Genomic DNA, 18,303 nt, shown 5'->3' on the forward strand with positions numbered 1-18,303 from the left:
CCCAGATTAAACCTAACTGCTTAATGCTTCAATGCGCATTAACCCTATAAGTCTAAAGAATGAATGAAATAGAAATTCAATACTCAATGAAGGAACGGTTTGGAATCTCTCTTTTTTATTTATTTATTTATTTATTTATTTATTTATTTATTTATTTATTTATTTAATTTATTTTATTTTTTTTTTAAAGATTTTATTTATTTATTTGACACAGAGAGAGAGACAGTGTGTCAATTCCAGGCCTGGCCCATAAAAACTTCCCATGTACGACCAACTTCTCCTTTCTTCTCTCTGCAGACTCAATGTCAAAGCCCAGGAGAAGCTTGGAAGCCATATCCTAAAGATGCTGGGGATATAGCTCAGTGGTAGAGCATTTGACTGCATATCCTAAAGATGCCAGTGCTGCCATTAGCCTGGGTCCTTCAGTCATGCTGTAAAGCAGAGCCCCCACCCCACCAAAGGGGAACACTTCCATTTGGTTGGTCCATCATGTAAAAAGAAAAAAAAAAAAAAAAAAAAAGCTTTTGGTTGTGTCATTGAAGTTTGGAGGTGGAGGTTGATAATGCCACCAGCATTATCCCAAATAATATGGCTCAATGTTGACAACTAAAGAATTTGTGCTTGGTAATCTAACTGGAAAATTAAAAATCTTTGCTCAGGTTAATATTTCAACACAGAAAGTTTTGTCCTAATACAAATAAACTTGAAGCACCCAGATGTCAGGACCTTCTCTTGCTGCTTCCACTGTATCAATTGTCCTTGGGGCTGTGGGACTCATGGAGCTAATGTCTATAGCACTTAGCCTAGACAAGAAAACAGAGCTAAGAGCAATGTGGAGAATTTTAGAAAGAATACATTTAAGATCCTCAGTGGTACAATGCTTCTGACTAAAAATATCCTTAAATAGCTTAAGTAAAAAGCCTGAATCACAAAGAGCTACAACCGAGGTGTAAAATTGAAAAATCCTACACACCACCATGCAGAAGAGGACAGCAATAAAGAAGCTTGCTTATTTAGAGTACAAAACTGGTAGAAAACAAAAATAAATATCCTTGGCGTGTCCATAACCACAAGCCAACCTTCACAGAATAAGTCATCTGGAACTATATAAGTCCAGGATCAGTGCTGCAGGTCATCAGTGTCATCAAGTTCTTGAGCTCTTTCCACAGAGGAAATAAGATTTCAACAAATTTGAGAAAATGGAAATAAGAGTCAGATGTACTAACTATTTTGTAAGATATAGGAAGTTATAAAATGTGTAAAGAAGGATGTAAGAATAAGGAGATTCAATTTACCTCCACAGAATCCCAGAGAGACTGAGCACTTAGTGATGCCAAATAAAGGGGAGGATAAAGTTGAAAATTATAAATTAAAGTGAGGAATGCTTGAAAGCCTATATTCAGAAGCCTATTCACCCGTCTTCATTCACTACCCCATTGAGAGAATATGGAAATGGTATGTACCACCCTAAGCAAGGTGTAGAAGACTTCTGTTTAAAACAGAATGGAAATATCTAGGGACTCAAGAACAATATTCATCAAGGCAGAAAGGTTGAAAAATAACATTGGAAATGGAATCTATTGGATCTCTACAGTTTTACTGCCCCACCTACAGCAGAAGTTCAGCAGTCAGGAAGCTAAACCGTAAACAGAAGCTTCTGCAAGCACTGAAGACTCTGGGCATCTACTCTGACTACCATAAAAGTGTTAAAACCAAAGATAAGTTTCAGGCCCACCAAGAAGGAAAAACTAAGAGAAGACCCCCACTAAAAGCTGGGTTCATTGAATTACTACCTTGTAACATGAAAGAGAAGTAAACCCCACCATGTAGGAAGGAAGAGCACAGAGAAAACTTACTATCTTGACCTTGGTGCCCGATATTAGAAAGATGGATGTATCTGTCAATGTAAAATCTTTAAGTTATCAATAACAGCATGATTTCAGACAAAATGGACTTTGAAGGAAAAGCATTACTAGAAATAAAGAGAAACCTCATTATTTATAAAGGTTCAATTCACCAGGATAATATAACTACTTTTAGTTTTTGCCTAATTATGTAACCACAAAGTATAAGGAAAAAAGTCAAAACAAGAAGAAATAGACAGGGGCACCTGGGTGGCCCAGTTGGTTAAGCCTCTGCCTTCAGCTCAGGTCACAATTCCGGGGTCCTGGGATCAAGCCCCACACATCAGGCTCCCTGCTCAGCGGGGAGCCTGCTTCTCCCTCTCCCTCTGCCCCTCCCCATCATTTGTGCTCTCTCTCTCTCTGTCTGAAGTAAATAAATAAAATCATTAAAAAAAAGAAGAAATAGACAAATCTATCATTATACTGGGAGATACCGATATTCCTCTGAATAATTAGTAGAATAAGCAAAGTACCAGCTAAAGTAACAGCATAATTAAGAAATTGACCTAATACAAAAAACACAATATCATATTCAACAATTGAAGAGTACACTTATTTTTCAAGTATATATAAAATATGTACAAAAAATGGCTGTGTGCAAAAGGGCCATAATGCAAGTCTCAAAAAATTTCAAATGGTTGAAACCATTCACAGCATGTTCTTAGACCACAATACACTATAAATAACAAGAAGATAACTAGAAAACTCTAACTTCTTCACAATTAGGAATAAGTAGATATCAAGATGGAATCATATTGGATGTCCTGATATACAGTAGGCTTTCTAAAATAAGATACAAAACCCAGAGGTCAAAAGTGAAAAACCCAGGTGCTTGCTTTGGCGACATATAAACTAAAATTGGAATGATACAGAGAAGATTAGCATGGCCGCTGCACAAGGATGACAAACAAATTCGTGAAGCGTTCCATATTTTTTAAAAAGTGAAAAATACAGTAAAAGATGATTAAAACGAAAGGGTTGTGAAAGCAACTGTAAATAAGATATAATCCAGAGACCCACTAGGCAAAAAAAATCCCTTGTTTTAACAAATGAGGGATTCAATCCCCAAACATAAAGAGCACAACAAATCAGAAAGTGGAAAAATATCCCAATCCAACAGAAAATTCTGTATTAAATATCAGCCATATCATAGAACAAAATGGTAAAATGTTCAGAAATCCTATGAAAGATTACTCAATGTCACTAACAATTAGAATTAACAAAAACAATAATAAGGTCATACTTACCAATCAGAATAGCAAACATTTAGAATTGATATTCAAGAAGCGGAGAAATGTGGTAAAACAAGCATTTTCATACTTTATTGGCAGAAGAACAGAATGATGGGTTTTCTATAGTGTATACACAAGGATATGTGCAAGGATGATGACTACAGCATAATTTCTAATTATAAAAAAGGAAATAAACTACACGCAGATGATTAGATCAATGAGACCATTCTGTATTAGAGGCAAGGAGATTTCTAAGATGCATCCTAAAGGAGAAAAAAAATGCACCAGAGAACAGTCTGCATGAAACAATCCTCTTTATGGAAAGAAACACTATGTACAGTGTATATCACTCTAAACTTTTCGCATATTTTAACTTCTTTAATCCTCAGAAAAAATTTATGAGATAGATACTACTAACATACCCTCATTTGACAGATTAAAAAAGAGGCACAGAGATTGTAATTTGCACAAAGTCGCAGAGATGAGAAGGGATTCAAACCTAAGTGGCTGGTTTCTTCCTTTGTACTTCTTTTCTCAAATTTCATTTCCTAGTCTCCTCCCTTCTCACCCCCTCTTCCTTCCTCCCACGTATTTCTTCTCTTACTAAATCTTCAAGTGTCTGTCGCCTGAATCATGGGAAGAAAAGGGGAGGGAAGGTGCAGAAAGTACGTTTTGCTTTTCTCCATATTCAGCTTTATTGTTTGGAAGATCCTGTGTTACTTTCGTAAATAAGATATTCTAAAGAAAAAAAAAAATCAATGCATCCTTCAGTTCAGTTTAACAAATACTGGTTTATTGAGCCGGTTTGCCAGTCGGGGGGGGAGGGTGGATGTGAGAAAAATTAAATATTCTAAACACATCTAGTCAGTTTGACTCTTAGAAGTTGTTGGGGCGTCTGGGTGGCTCAGTTGTTAAGCGTCTGCCTTTGGCTCAGGTCATGATCCCAGGGTCCTGGGGTCGAGCCCCGCATCGGGCTCCCTGCTCTGCCGGGAGCCTGCTTCTCCCTCTCCCACTCCCCCTGCTTGTGTTCCCTCTCTCGCTGTGTCTCTCTCTCTCTCTGTCAAAAAAATAAATAAAATCTTAAAAAAAAAAAAAAGTTGTTAGCAGCGTTTGGGGGAGAATGAGGGATAGGGGGAGAGGAAGAGACAGAGGGAAAGACAGAGAATGAGAGAGTGAGAGAGAATGATGGAGACAGAAACAGGGCGGCAAAGACTAAGAGAGCTAAAGAGAAAAAGCACCATGAAGAAAAACAAGCTTGACCCCTCCTCGTTTGTACTCTGAACCGCCACTGCCCTCAAACTTTGAAAGCAACAGAAATCTAAGGTGTGTAGATTAAGGACAGAAAAACGGAAGTCCCCGATAACTTAGCGCCTACAACCCCACCCCGGCGGCGGCCACGCCCACGTTAATGACTTTCAAGTTCTAGCTGGCGTCGACCTCCCCGTTCACCGTTGCCCTTCGCCACAGAACTGTCTTTGAAGTCCCGCTGGGAGCAAGAAAGGGGGGCAAGGGCGGCATTTCCGCCGCAGCCGGGCGCCCGCAGCAGTCGCGCCCTCCAGCAGGGACGCAGGCGCTCGGCGGCCACAAGCGGCCACCGGGAAGCGAAACCCGGAGAGTTTCGCGGTGCCGAGGTCGTTCGGAGGTTCCCGGTCCTCGCCTCGAGGCCGCATCCGCACCGCGGCAGCCACAGGTGAGTGTGCGCGCGGCGCGGGAGCCGCGTGGCTTCCCAGGCAGGGGGCGCGGCGCTGGGGGCGACTGGCGGGGGCCGGGGGGCGGCGCGCGAGGGCCGGCGGGCTGTGCTTGCGCTGGGTGGGTGAGTAGAGGGTGGCGGCCGGAGTCCCGGCAGCCCCAGGGAGCGACCCCGGAAGCAGAGCGGCGACTCGCGCGGGGCCCCCTCTGCTCCGGCAGGTGTTTCCTGCGCGAAACCTCCTTGCAGGCTCGGTGCCCCCTTAGTACTGTGCACCTTTCCGGCCGCGCTGAAGAACCCGGCAAGAACCTGATCCGTGGGAGTCCGCCAGCTTACTGGGGCGGGGGGATTAGAAGGGATGATTAATAGACCCTTTTAGCTGTCATTTAACAGTAAGTATTAATGAGGTGTATGGGTGGACCCCAAAACTGTGCTAGCCGCTCTGGAGCACCAGATGAATTGGAAAGATGGAGGTGGTTTATAGCTTAGAGGCTAAATCCATTAGTTTGGGAGTCCACCTGCCTGATTTGAATCCTGCCTCTACTACTTAATTTCTGTGCACTCAGAACCAGTTTCTTCATCTGTCTTCCTTGCCTCGTCTTTGAAATTGTGTAAAGATCAAAAAGGAGTCACAAGAGTTAGAGTATGGTATATATGAGTGTAAAGCTATTGGAGCTGTGTCCAGCACTGCCCCAAGTACTCAGTAAGGTTAGCTTTTAATATTTTTAATAGTAAAATCCCTGCTTCTCCAAGATTATTATCTGCTTCCCATGTGGTTTTATTTATACAACTATTCCTGGAAGTCCTAGAATGTCTACTCCCCAGTTCCAAGAACAGGCAGGCATTGTTTCTCCTAGTTTAGCATTGTGAGAAACATTAGTACAAGTGTCACTTAGTGGGAATTGTCAAGGGATTCATGATTTCCTTTTTCTTTCTTTTTTTTTTTTTTAAAGATTTTATTTATTTATTTGACAGAGAGAGAGATAGTGAGAGAGGGAACACAAGCAAGGGGAGTGGGAGAGGGAGAAGCAGGCTCCCCACTGAGCAGGGAGCCCGATGTGGGACTCGATCCCAGGACCCTGGGATCATGACCTGAGCCGAAGGCAGACGCTTAATGACTGAGCCACCCAGGCGCCCCATGATTTCCTTTTTCATCGTTGAACTTTCTTAACACCGGAAGTTTCTCTTAATATCATGCCCGCAAGTATGACAACTGCAAGGCTTTGAACACTGAATAGACGCAAGGAATGAAGAATACATGAAAAGGGAAATGAGTGGATTTCTGCAGTTGGATAGAAAAGTGACATGTAAAATAAGTGGTTGGATCAGAGACTAAGCAATTTCACATTTGTAAGGGAGCTGTTCCTTGTGACCGAAAGGAGTGAAATAATACTGTACAGATCTTGTTCAGTCAACAAGCACCCATTAAGTGCCTTGTCCTGGACAAGACAGGCCATATTCTGGCCCTTAAGATCATAGAATGCAGGTAGAGAGACATTAAATGAGTAAGAACTGTCCCTGTACACTTCTCTATCCTCATGTCTGTTGATCTCTCCTTCTTTTTTTTCTGTAATCCACAAACCTCTCGTTTCCTTAAGTGAGTCAAGCTCCCTCTAGCCACAGGCCTTCTACCTGTTTCCTCTGTCTATAATTCCTCACTTCCCCAACCCCCACCCATGGCCTGGCTGATTTTAGACTTCCTTTGGCTCTCAGATTCAGTGGAAGTTAGGGACATAGAATTCTGTCATTGTCTTTAGAGCAGTAACATTTTGCTAAAATAATTCAGAACATATATCCACATCTTGGGACTCAGAAAAATGTTAACTGGTTTGTTCTTAAACAATTAAGAAGTAAATGTGGATAAATAATTCAAATCTAGTTTGTGCCTAGTTTATAGGCATAGTAGTCTTAGGATCTTCCAAAATTAGGGATGCTTCCTTTGGGTTCCAGATTGTACATTAATATTTTTTAAAGCAATAAGATAGAAATTTCAGGTCCCCAAGAGATGGGTCTAGGATTTCACTGTAATATGAGTTGTGGAGCCATGACTGATGTCACTTGCAATATTTCTCTTCCCTGATGGAAGAGGTTTATAATTTTCAAATAGCCCAGAGCAACAATGGGCCTATGGTGTCCGATAGAATAATTTTACCAGAGATACACATAAATGAATATAGTATATGATGCACTAATCTCCTCAGAAGCTCTCATTTAACAGAATTAGGAAGAAGTGTGTGGTAATCAGATTATAATTTGAAGTTATGTATTTGTCCTGAGGTAATTAAGATTCCAGTGGTACAATATGTTTGACTTCCTTAGAGACTTTTTTTCTTTTAGTAGAGGATAAATATGATGTTCTCTTTCTTGGAAGTTTTTCTAGGATTTGTTTCTTAGTAAGAGTAGTGGGGGCATTATTTAAAAGTTACTGTGTTAATTAATTAATTAATTAATTCACCCAGGACTCAGCCTAGTCATTTCCAAAACTGAGAGACATTACCTCTTGTTAATAGACCCTTAAGTTTGAGAAAATCAAAAGATCTTTAAAACAGCAAACAAGAGTGGACAGGGTGACATGGTGAGTATCATCCTCACTCCACAAGTGCTTTATTTTACTTGGCACACATACAGGTACAACTGTCACTTAACATTTTATACCTGAACTTATACCATTTTTCATGCTTGAGATACTGTGTAATTGCAAAAATTCTAAAACCTACAGCACAATGAGGACCCAGATTTTGTTTTGTAGTAGTTTTGCCATCAGGGATTTATTCTCACAACTCTGTAATTTAAGACTCAAAATAATGTAACCAAATAGGAAAGAAAAGAACAAATACGGACAAATAAGCTCTGCTTTAGTCTGTTTAGTTTCCTTTCCTTGGATCTCTGTACAAGAGGTTTTGCCTTATGTGTTAATTGTAATTAGTAGGCAGAAAGGGGGTTGGGATTTTAAGTGGAGAGATCAGGGGAAAAGGGTTCAACGAACTGGAAGGTCGAAGCACTGAATGCAATGTTTTTATTATTGTTGTTGTTGTTGTTATTGTTATTATTTTCTGTAGAAATAGCCAAACACAAACTTGTAGTCCAATTGTCATGATGCTGCAGCTATGACAACCCCTGAGAGTGGGCTCTCTGGCTAAAGTGTGTCTTGAAACATAGAACAAAGGGTCAGGCCTTTTCAGATTTACTGTTCAAGTTGGGCAGAACATATCCACAGAACTTGGAATCCACAGGTATTTGCAGTAGTGTGATCCGATAGCTAAACCGTCTGTCCTGGTGAACCATGTCTAGAGCCCAGACCTAAGGCTGAATGCTGGATCACACACTCCTTTTGTATAGATTGGAAGGTTCCAGTTTTGGAGTTTAATTTGGTTGCAATGTGGAGTCTTGAGATCACAGTGTTTTCTTTTTGGCTTTCTGCCTCATAGGACCCTCTCTCCGCAAAGGTTTGTAGAAAATGTCCACCATCCTTGGGTTACCCACAACTTCTTAAGTTGTACTCAGAACCACATCAACGGGGAATGGGATCAAGACCAAAGGGTTTAAATGACCATTCTGGTAGATGAAATGAATAGAAGAATATCCTATGTGTATGTATAGTTTCAGAATATCTTATTTCAATAGTCATATTTGGCCTATAAATTTGTAGACAATGTAGTAATATCAGGTCTTCTTTTTCAGAGCTCTTTAAATCATGGAAAAACAAAGTAAGTGTTTACTTTCGTTTTATAATGTTAAATCTGTTGTTAATATATTCTTTGTCATAGTGTTTTACTCAGTTTCTGAAAAGATATAATTTCCTTTGTTTTGTTTATGCTTCAGAACTCAGAGTCTAGTTCATTGTTTTGACTGTAGAGACAATCTACACATATATCCACTAAGTTTTCCTCTAAAAATAATAATAAAAAAAAAACTTAGATAAGCCTAAGGAATTTTAGTCTTACTGGGAAATATGTTATATAATTTATACTATATTCCATCTAGATCAGTTTTTCCCTTTTAATGTGCACTTTATATACATAAACATTATTTAACTCAAATTAACAGATAATAAATTTAATATGTCAGTCCATTGTAATAAAATCTTCAGATATATCCTTGCTATATATTTTATAACATTCACATGTGAACAGGTTTAAATAAATACCAATCGTATGTTATGGCTTTTTACTATCAAGAAAATTCTAGGGGTGCCTGGGTGGCTCAGTCAGTTAAGCGGCCAACTCTGGATTTCAACTCAGGTCATGATCTCAGAATCATGGGATCAAGCCCCTCATTGGGCTCCATGCTTAGCATGGAATCTGCTTTCCCTCTCCCTCTGCTCTTCCCCTTTCTCTCTCTCTCTCTCTTTTTATCTCTCTTGTTCTATCTCTAAAATAAATAAATAAATAAATAAATAAATAAATAAATAAATAAATAAATAAATAAATAATAAATAAATAAATAATTCTATCTTAAAAAAAAGGAAAATTCTAAATAAGATGGGTATTGACCAAACATATGATAAAAGACTTTGTCTTTTTTTAAAATCTAAACTTCTGAAGAGAAAAACAATATATATGGGGGAAAGTGTGAAAAACAAAATCCTGTTTTGTGAGAAGATTTATATTCTGTTTATTTTTGTTTAGATACCAAAGAGACATTTATCTCTCACCACAATGTCAGCCTTGCTAGATACATTAGATACTCTGTAGGACTAGAAACCTCAGCTTTCCTTCATGAAGTTTCATGATCTTCTCTTAATGTTTGCTATATTAATTTAATTTTACTTACAAAACTTTTTAAATGTACATTGTTACAGTATTACACTGCTAGGTCTGCTGCAGCATTAGGATGCTTCAGATCACTTTAGAAACATTCTTTTGGCCAAGGTCATAGTCACCTTTTAACTCTTCATCTTCATATATATAATTGTGTGTGTGTGTAAATATGCATAAATAGGAATAAAATGTATATAAGTATGTAAATATATAGAGAAGTAAAAATTAAATTTCTTTATAACATGACATTCCTATGATATCTGTAAATTATTTTAAGTTCCATTTCACAAATGCAGAAATCCATTCATCATTCATATGCTCTTTGGTCTATTTAACCACTTCCCCATTTGCTTGTTTTCCCTTTATATGAATTTCTGCTGAAATTCCTAAAACTGGGATAAACACTCTGGAGCCAAAACCGCAGAGATTATGAGCTTCTAATTTCTTGAATCTATCAGCTCCTAGATATGCATATGTCTTTACCATTGTTCAAATAATGGTACCTATTAAGAGGTGCCAAAATGTGACATATCATTCAAGAGTAGATCTGTTAGTTAGACTTGCAGTGTGTTTTCTTGAGATCTGGTAAGTGTGATCCCACTCAGGTTGGGAGTGGGAGCTGTGGACAGGGCCTTGAGAGCTAGAGAGCAAAGAGGTAGGCCACCCACTTGAAGCCAACAAACAAGGGAATGGTTGGGATGGAATGACCTGTGGTAATTCAGAGATCTGTAATAAATCAGGGTATGTTGCACTATCTGTTCAGGGAAAAGCCCAGATGGAAGTAGAGGATTCTTTGTTACCTGAATTTGCACAGTCTTCATGGACTCCATTCTGCTGAATGTATTATGAGACCAATTGAATGGAGGAAGAGGGTCGCTCACAATCCAGCTTTCCTACTGAAACCACATGAGTTGAGTGGTCTTTGAAGGCCTATGGTAAAGAAGTACATAGAAAATATATCAGATTGAAAGTTTGACTTACTTTTTCTTCTGTATTAATGCCATGCCTTCATCATTCAGTAAGAAACTCTTGAATTTATAGTTAGCAAGCCGTAATGAAACATGGTTTAAGTGTAGGGTCCACTAGATCATAAGTTGCATGAAGACAGAGGCAGTATAGCCTCAGAGCTCAACTCAGAGGCAAGATAGGAGGTGTTCAACAAATATTTATTGTCTGACTGGGATGGCTACTAAATAAGTGACTAGAAAACATATATGTTAGTTTTTTGTAATTCAGTCAGTTATGATTTTTGTAGGTCAAAATCAGTCAAATATTAGGAATTTCCTATGGTTCAACCTTATTGGGATAGTTGCAGAGTAAGCATTAAAAGGATATTTAAATACTGAAGTGTATGCATTATTTTACATATTTTTAAAATAATTTTTGCAGCAGTAATTATAGATATCTTTGAAATCATCCATAATCTTTCCATAACGATCCCTACATCTTTCTTCATTGTATGTGGTTTTAAACCACTGTTTTCCTAATGCCAACAGAATCAAAATATGGAAGTGAACATTCATCAGGCATATTTGAAAACTAGAAATTCAGCTTCAGCCACTCAGCTGTCTCATTTTATCCAAAACGGAATTTGTTTGAAACAGGATTCTACTGCAAATTAAGTCTGATAGCAAGCATTGCTTTTGTTGAGTGAAGAATTCACCTTACCAATTTTAGTACAGCACAAGATCATATAAATGAAAATTATTTAAATTTAAATTATTTAAATTATTTAAATTGTTTAATGTATTTTTCTTTCTGACATATATTTTATTAAAGTAGATATATGTTTACCTCTCCCTGAATTGCAGATGGACAAATGAATGCTCCTCATCCAGGAACAAATTTACCGCCTGGACATCTCCCTGTATATCCTTCAGCAGCATTCCAAGGTAAAACATTTGTTTAAAGAATAAAAACTCCCAATTTTTCAATTATTGATATTCCCCAAAGAGCGTATGTGTCTGCCTGTCTGTGTGTGTATATTTTAGTAGTGTCTTTGACTAAAAGTGCAATGATGAAATTGGCAGCCTAGTTCTTGGTTTTTTTGCTTGACTGTGTATTCTCATAAATAACATAAATGTAATTTTTACTTATACAGGATAATAAAGATGTAGAGTCAATAAAAACAGTAGTGAGTTTACATTTAGCAAATAAAGTTTGACATAAATTAAACCCCCAAATACACATTTTAAGTAAAAGATTTAATTGATTCTTCATCTCTGAAAATTGTCATCATGTAATCACATTTAGGAGATTTATCCCTGAGTATTTTTGAGTCAGATATTAGCTGAGGGTAATTGTGTACAGTGAGGGTCACAGAAAAGAGGTGACTGCTTAAAACTGGAAGCTGTAAGTAATAAAAATGCAGCTGCCTGGGGATAATTCTCATTTTCATTTTGTATTTGCTTTTGTATACATCCTGAATCATGCCTTACATCTAAGAAAAGCAGTTGAATCATATCACTCCATACTAGGGAATACATTTTTCCCTTTGAACCAATGAATAGAAGACTTAAGAGATTTTCATTTAGACAAATGCAGTTATCAAAATTACTAGAACTTTACTAAGTGGCAAAGTTCATGGTGCACCCAGATTTACAATTAGTCTGGCTACTACCATCTTGAGAGACCATCCTGGGGATTTAGGGTCAAAAGGAATCAGGTTTGGACAGAAGGGTATATCTGGTTTGTTTTCTCCTCTGAGCAAATAAATCTGCTTGGGAACTAATTGGCCTGTTTAATTGTCTAGCCAAAAACTTCCCAGTAGGGCCTGGATCTCAGTCAGATGTTTGCAGTTAGAAGAATGAGCTAGAAAATCTCTAAGGTTATAGTTCTCAAGAGTGCCTGCACTTAAGTAGTACTTGGAAGCTCTTAAAAACACTATACCAGGGCACTAGCCCAGGAAAATTAAAGCAGAAGCTCAGGTAGTGGGACCCAGGGGTTAGTAATTTTTTTAATTTCCCAGGTAATTCTAATGTGCTGCCAGGGCTGAGGATCGCTGCTCTGAATTCTTATATGATGACTGTTTGAAGAATTATTAGCAAGCTGTAATATTCATCCAAGGCACTTGGAGAATGATTTAATCCACCCCACAGATAATTAAAAATGGTTGATACATAATTAAATTTAGTTATAATCAGACTTGAGAGTTTGTGAGAAAAATAGCTTAATTTTATTTCTCAAGTCCAAGGCCACATATAGTTCAGGTCTTAATATGACAATGATGCTAACAGTAGTGATAGTTTAAAATTGAGAGCTCACTGTGCATAATGTAGATTAACTCATTTAATTCTCAATCTTATGAGGTAAATACTATTAATTGTCCCCATTATGCAGGTGGGAAAAAGGCATAGAGAGGATATATCAGGCTTCAAGTTCTGGCTTCTATACTTAATAGTTGTGTGGTGGTTCAAAAAACTTGCTCTATACCTCTAAGCCTCAGTTCTTTTTTTTTTTTTTTAAGATTTTATTTATTTTATTATTATTATTTTTTAAAGATTTTATTTATTTATTTGAGACAGAGAGAATGAGAGACAGAGAGCACATGAGAGTGGGGAGGGTCAGAGGGAGAAGCAGACTCCCTGCCGAGCAGGGAGCCCGATGCGGGACTCGATCCAGGGACTCCAGGATCATGACCTGAGCCGAAGGCAGTCGCTTAACCAACTGAGCCACCCAGGCGCCCTTAAGATTTTATTTATTTATTTGAGAGAGTGAGAGAGAGAGAGCATGAGCAGCGGCAGAGGGAGAGGGAGGGGGAGGGAGAAGCAGACTCCCCGCTGAGCAGGGACCCCCAATGTGGGGCCTATCCCTGGACCCTGGGATCACTACCTGAGCTGAAAGCAGATGCCCAACCGACTGAGCCATCCAGGTGCCCTAAAGCCTCAGTTCTTATCCATAAAATGGGGCTAATATTTTCCAATTCAGTTTTGTTTGGAGATTGAATGAGAGTATATGTAAAACACCTAGTACAATGATTTACAAATAATAAGTGACAAATATTTGTTGACTATTATACTAATAATATATTAAATCAATTGGACTTTATACAAATGAAAATATTATCCAAATTTCAGGTAATTCTGTATGCTTAATTCATTGATTTGTGAAATAATCAACTACGCTCTCCAAGAGTCTTGAGAAGATTGGAAATATGCTAATAATGTAACCTATGAACTCATATATCCCCATTTGGTTTGCCTGTGATCTGATCTTTGCACTGTAGCCAGTGATCTTTAAAAATGCTTATCTGTTCATATTACAGACAATATTCAATGTGTACTTCATTGTTTTTTTGTTGCTTTTATGATAAAGGCCAAAATGCTTAATTTGGTTCACCAGACCTGAGGGCTCCCCTGCATTCTCTTTAACTGTCTCTTAAGCCTGACTCTCTGCTATTCAAGTCGATGTGCCTTTTTACAGATGAGTAGAAACCCTGTATGTGTTGCTGTCCCAGGGCTTCTCTGTGAAACCTTTTTCCCTATGACCCTAGTTTACTCAACTCCTTTGTATCCTTTAGATCTCAGCTGAAAGGTGGTCCTCAGGGAAGCTGTCCCAACTCCTTCCTTTTCTCTCTCCCCATCCCAACACTTTCTTTTGGCATATATAGTCATAAAAATCTGGTCCCTTCTTTCAAAGAGCTTGTCTTCGACTCTCGTTAATCAACTGATCATACTGGTGTTGTGGATCCCTAGAGTGAAGAATAAATATAAAGTTATCTTCCCCATTAGGCAGTGAGGGAAGGGATTGCATCTGCATTTCTCATTTTAAATCCCAGTGCTCAGCACTCTTAAAAACTTTGTAAGATATAAATCGGATTATGGAATTCACTTGTCTACTTAAAATCCTCAAAGGCCTGTCAATCACACTTGGAATAAAATCTAAACTCCTTATGAATGGGCTCCCTAGATGAACTGCTCCTATTTCTTCACTGATAGCAGTTTCTACTCTTCCTCTCCTTTATGATGTTTCTTTCTCAAACATGCCAAATTCATTCCTAAAGTCGAAGATTTTTGCGTTTGGTTTTCCTTCCTCTTAAACATTTCTCACCAGATCTTCACACAAAGCTTTTCCTTCCTCATATTCTAGATCTCAACAGAGTTTTTTTTTTTTCTATCTAAAGTAACTAGTTGATACCTTTCCCTCTCCACCATGCATTTTCTCTATGAGTTCAATCTGAAATCTTTTTTTTTTTAAAGATTTTATTTATTTGTTAGAAAGTGAGAGCGTGGGCGAGGGAGAATGAGCGAGAGTACAAGCAGGAGTAGCTGCAGGCAGAGGGAGAAGCAGGCTCCCTGCTGAGCAAGGAGCCCGATGCGGGACTCGATCCCAGAGCACTGGGATCATGACCTGAGCTGAAGGCAGCCGCTTAACTGACTGAGCCACCCAGGCATCCCTATCTGAAATCTTTTAAAAAGAATTTATTTACTTTTTCCCAAAAGTTGCCCTATAAGCATCCTGAGGACAGATTACCTTGTTGATAGCTGTGTCCTCTGATTCTAGACCAGAACCAGTCACATTGTACAACATTGGTGTAAATATTTATTTATTCTAAGAAGGAATGAATTATAAAAACTATATTTAAAAGGTATTAGTATGAGATTTAGTCTCTCTTCTAAATCTTTTTATAATGATGTATGCATTTTGCCATCAATGATTTTTTTTAAAGTATTTATAAATTATATAATCTAAGAATAAATTTTACATAGCCTTTCCTGTTAAAATATTATGGAACACATTCCTTTGAAATTATATTCCATTCCTGTGGGATTGCTACTCTGTGCACTATTCATGTAAGCTTATGAAGCTTCATTGTAATCACAGATTCATGTGGAATACAGAATATACACCTATTAAATTTCTTCCTCTCCTGTGCTTATTAAATACCTAAGACAAGTTTGCCTATTGTAACTTTTTCCCCTCCTTGGTTCTCAAATTGTATTTTTCAGAGTGCTGAGAGCAGTAAATTATGAAATTTAAATTTGTAACCTAACTATCATAATGGCTTTTTTTTTTTTTTTCTTGTAGGATGTCTTAGGACAGGAATGTACCATGGGTTAAAAGTTCAGGCCAATTGTTAACCCAGATAAGCACCTGGACAATACTGGAAGTAACAACATGCTTTTACCTCTCTACCAGAGTTTCTCAACAGCAGCACTATGATATTTTGGGATGTATAATTCTTTCTTTTCAGGGAACTGTTCGGCATTTCAGGAAATATTTAGCAGCATTACTGGGCCTCTATCTACCAGATGCCAGTATCATCCTCTGTTCCAGCTGAAACAACCAAAAATGTCTCCAGACCTTGCCAGATATTTCTTGAGGGGGTAAAACCACCCATAGTTCTTTACATAAGGGAGGTACTGTTTCCTACCATTCCAGAATTATCATATTTTTATAGAGTGCTTTGGTTTTAGAAATGCTGACCCAAAGCCTTTGTTTTGGGCCTTTGACACAATGACATCTCTCTTTTCTATTAAAGTATTCCAGACTCTTTATGTAGGTGACTCTAGATCATTGTTGATTTTCTGTCACTTTCTTAGGTTTCAAGAGTATTTTCAACTGAGTTTTGAGCAATGGATAAGGCTTGGGCCAACTCTATTCACAGCCCCAAGCCCTATAGGAGTGGATATGAAACCACAGATATTTCATTGAAAAATTGCTGAAAGATAAAAACACAATGTTTAAGCTTCATAGAAACAGGATTTCTGAGCTGAAATTTCAGTTTGCAGAGTTTTAGGAGTAATCCCAAAAGAATTCATGTTTCATTTTCTGTGTGGTTACAAATTATTTCACCTGTTTGTATTTCAGGACCTCCAGAACATACTGACTACCCTGGCCCCCAGGTTGGCTATCCTGGCCCTCAGGCTGGCTATCTTGGCCCTCAGGCTGGCTACCCTGGCCCTCAGGCTGGCTATCCTGGCCCTCAGGCTGGCTACTCAATTCCACCAGCTGGTTATTCAGGTGCTGGCCCAGTAGGCTTTCCTGTCCAACACCAGCCAGGGTATAATCTGCCAGGTGGACCTGCAGGGGTACCATGCATGCCAGCACCACCACCTCCATTAGACTGTCCACCTGGATTGGAATATTTAAGTCAGGTAATTTCAAATAAATGAAACACTCATAAAAAATAAAATTGTCCTTATAGTTCACTTAATGAAATCAACAAATGACTAATTCACAAAAGTCTGAAATGATTAAACAACATTTAATGCTGACAAATTACTATACTTCTAGGTGAAGTTTACTTTTAAAGCAAAATACAAATATCTTAGGAAATTGTGTTTTCTATGATTTTTGAATATAATCTGTGGTAATGGCCAATAACAAATCTTTATTAAGCACTATTTTCCAGACTTTGTTCCTAAGTATAACACATGTATTAACTTATTTAATCCTTTTAGAAGTGCTATGATATATAGGTGCTAATATTATCATCATTTTACAGAAGAGGAAACTGAGGTCCAGAGAAGTTGTATAATTGACTCAGAGCCAAAACACTAAGGAAGTGGGAATGGCTTCTTACTTCTAGAACCTTGGTTCTGGATCTCACTGTCTTTAATCCCAACACCAAATAACTTCCTGGAAGGTGAAAAGTAACATTAAACTAAATTTGGTGTTGAGTGTCAATAAGTGGTACCAAAAACAAAGAGTTAATATTTTGTGTATAACATGATACACTTTTTATTATAATTAATAGAACTGCATTTTATGATGCTTTGTTCTTTGGAAGAACCAATTTTATTAACGCCACCAGTAAGAAAAAAAAAAAAATCCTGGATTTTAGTGTACTGCATGATACCATATCCTCGCAATGTGAGTGTTAGTATTGCCCAGTGTTGGAAATCTGATAGGTAGAGTAGGAATATGAAATTCTATTTGTCTGATCAATAAACAAATAAATATATTCCTGTGGTAACCAACCAGTTTTCAGTAAATGAATTGGCTCTCTTGTACTCTGTGTACTAATTCAATTTCCCACAGTGCACTTGGGCAGCATGTATTGTAAGAACTTTTCATAGTTCATATATTCTCCGACAATTTTCTTTTTAAAATCAAGGCCTTACAGAATGTATCGGGGAAGTTATTACCTGCTCCTAAAGATGATATCAAGCATACTTCAAATTTTTTTTTTTAGATTTGGAAAGAATCTCTTCAAATGGATAAAGAGTATTAATATTTCTTAAGTCTTTTCAAGAAGGAACTTTAAAAAAAAAAAATTAGAGGGATTCCAGTGTAAATCAATTTTATTTGACCTGAATTTGCCCACATTAATAGTGAACACATTCAATAGATTGTTTTTCAGTTAAAGATATAGTAACTTTAATTTTATACTTTTTTAGGTATAAAAGTTTAGAAGTAAGATATGCTATTATTAAATATTGATAAATATTGATAATTGATTAGATGCATTCCTTAAAATATAAAAGCACTAATATTAATTTGGTTGGTGTAGAAAGCATGGAAATATACTTATAGCTTAATTTTTTTTTTTTTTTTACTGTAATAGATAGATCAGATACTGATTCATCAGCAAATTGAGCTTCTGGAAGGTATGTATTCATTGTATTGATCATATTTCTAGAAAGAGAAGATGTTTTTACAGATAAAGGCATATCAGCAACCACAAATGTAACACTTTCACTGATTATTTATAAATGTCTCTCTTCATGATAATGAAATGATGGTAATTATCAGTAGCTCATTTCTGGAAATTAGAA

At 37.6% G+C, this 18,303-nt stretch overlaps 1 protein-coding gene and 1 non-coding gene across 4 annotated transcripts in view; both read left to right on the plus strand.

Annotated features, from left to right (window-relative positions):
* Positions 1–2,732: 2,732 nt before the first annotated feature.
* LOC123834956 (U6 spliceosomal RNA) lies at positions 2,733–2,839 on the plus strand. Its single transcript, XR_006788531.1, has one exon. It is a non-coding gene; the product is annotated as a U6 spliceosomal RNA (small nuclear RNA).
* Positions 2,840–4,534: 1,695 nt separating this feature from the next.
* Positions 4,535–18,303, plus strand: part of PLSCR1 (phospholipid scramblase 1) — a 29,680-nt gene continuing 15,911 nt past the window's right edge. For 2 of the 3 annotated variants that reach the window (XM_045903613.3, XM_045903614.3), the window contains exons 1-5: positions 4,538–4,826; positions 8,505–8,530; positions 11,395–11,475; positions 16,394–16,680; positions 18,093–18,135. In XM_045903613.3, coding sequence (XP_045759569.1) covers positions 8,518–8,530; positions 11,395–11,475; positions 16,394–16,680; positions 18,093–18,135 — 424 coding nt within the window. In that variant the 5' untranslated portion in view covers positions 4,538–4,826; positions 8,505–8,517. Of the gene's footprint in view, positions 4,827–8,504; positions 8,531–11,394; positions 11,476–16,393; positions 16,681–18,092; positions 18,136–18,303 lie in introns of all 3 variants that reach the window. The other variant, XM_064586676.1, reaches the window with a different exon arrangement.

Source organism: Mirounga angustirostris, unplaced genomic scaffold (genome assembly GCF_029215605.1).
Source record: "Mirounga angustirostris isolate CCGP_5_RB_7025 unplaced genomic scaffold, mMirAng1.0.hap1 SCAF_1, whole genome shotgun sequence".
In the NCBI taxonomy this organism is placed as follows: domain Eukaryota; kingdom Metazoa; phylum Chordata; class Mammalia; order Carnivora; family Phocidae; genus Mirounga; species Mirounga angustirostris.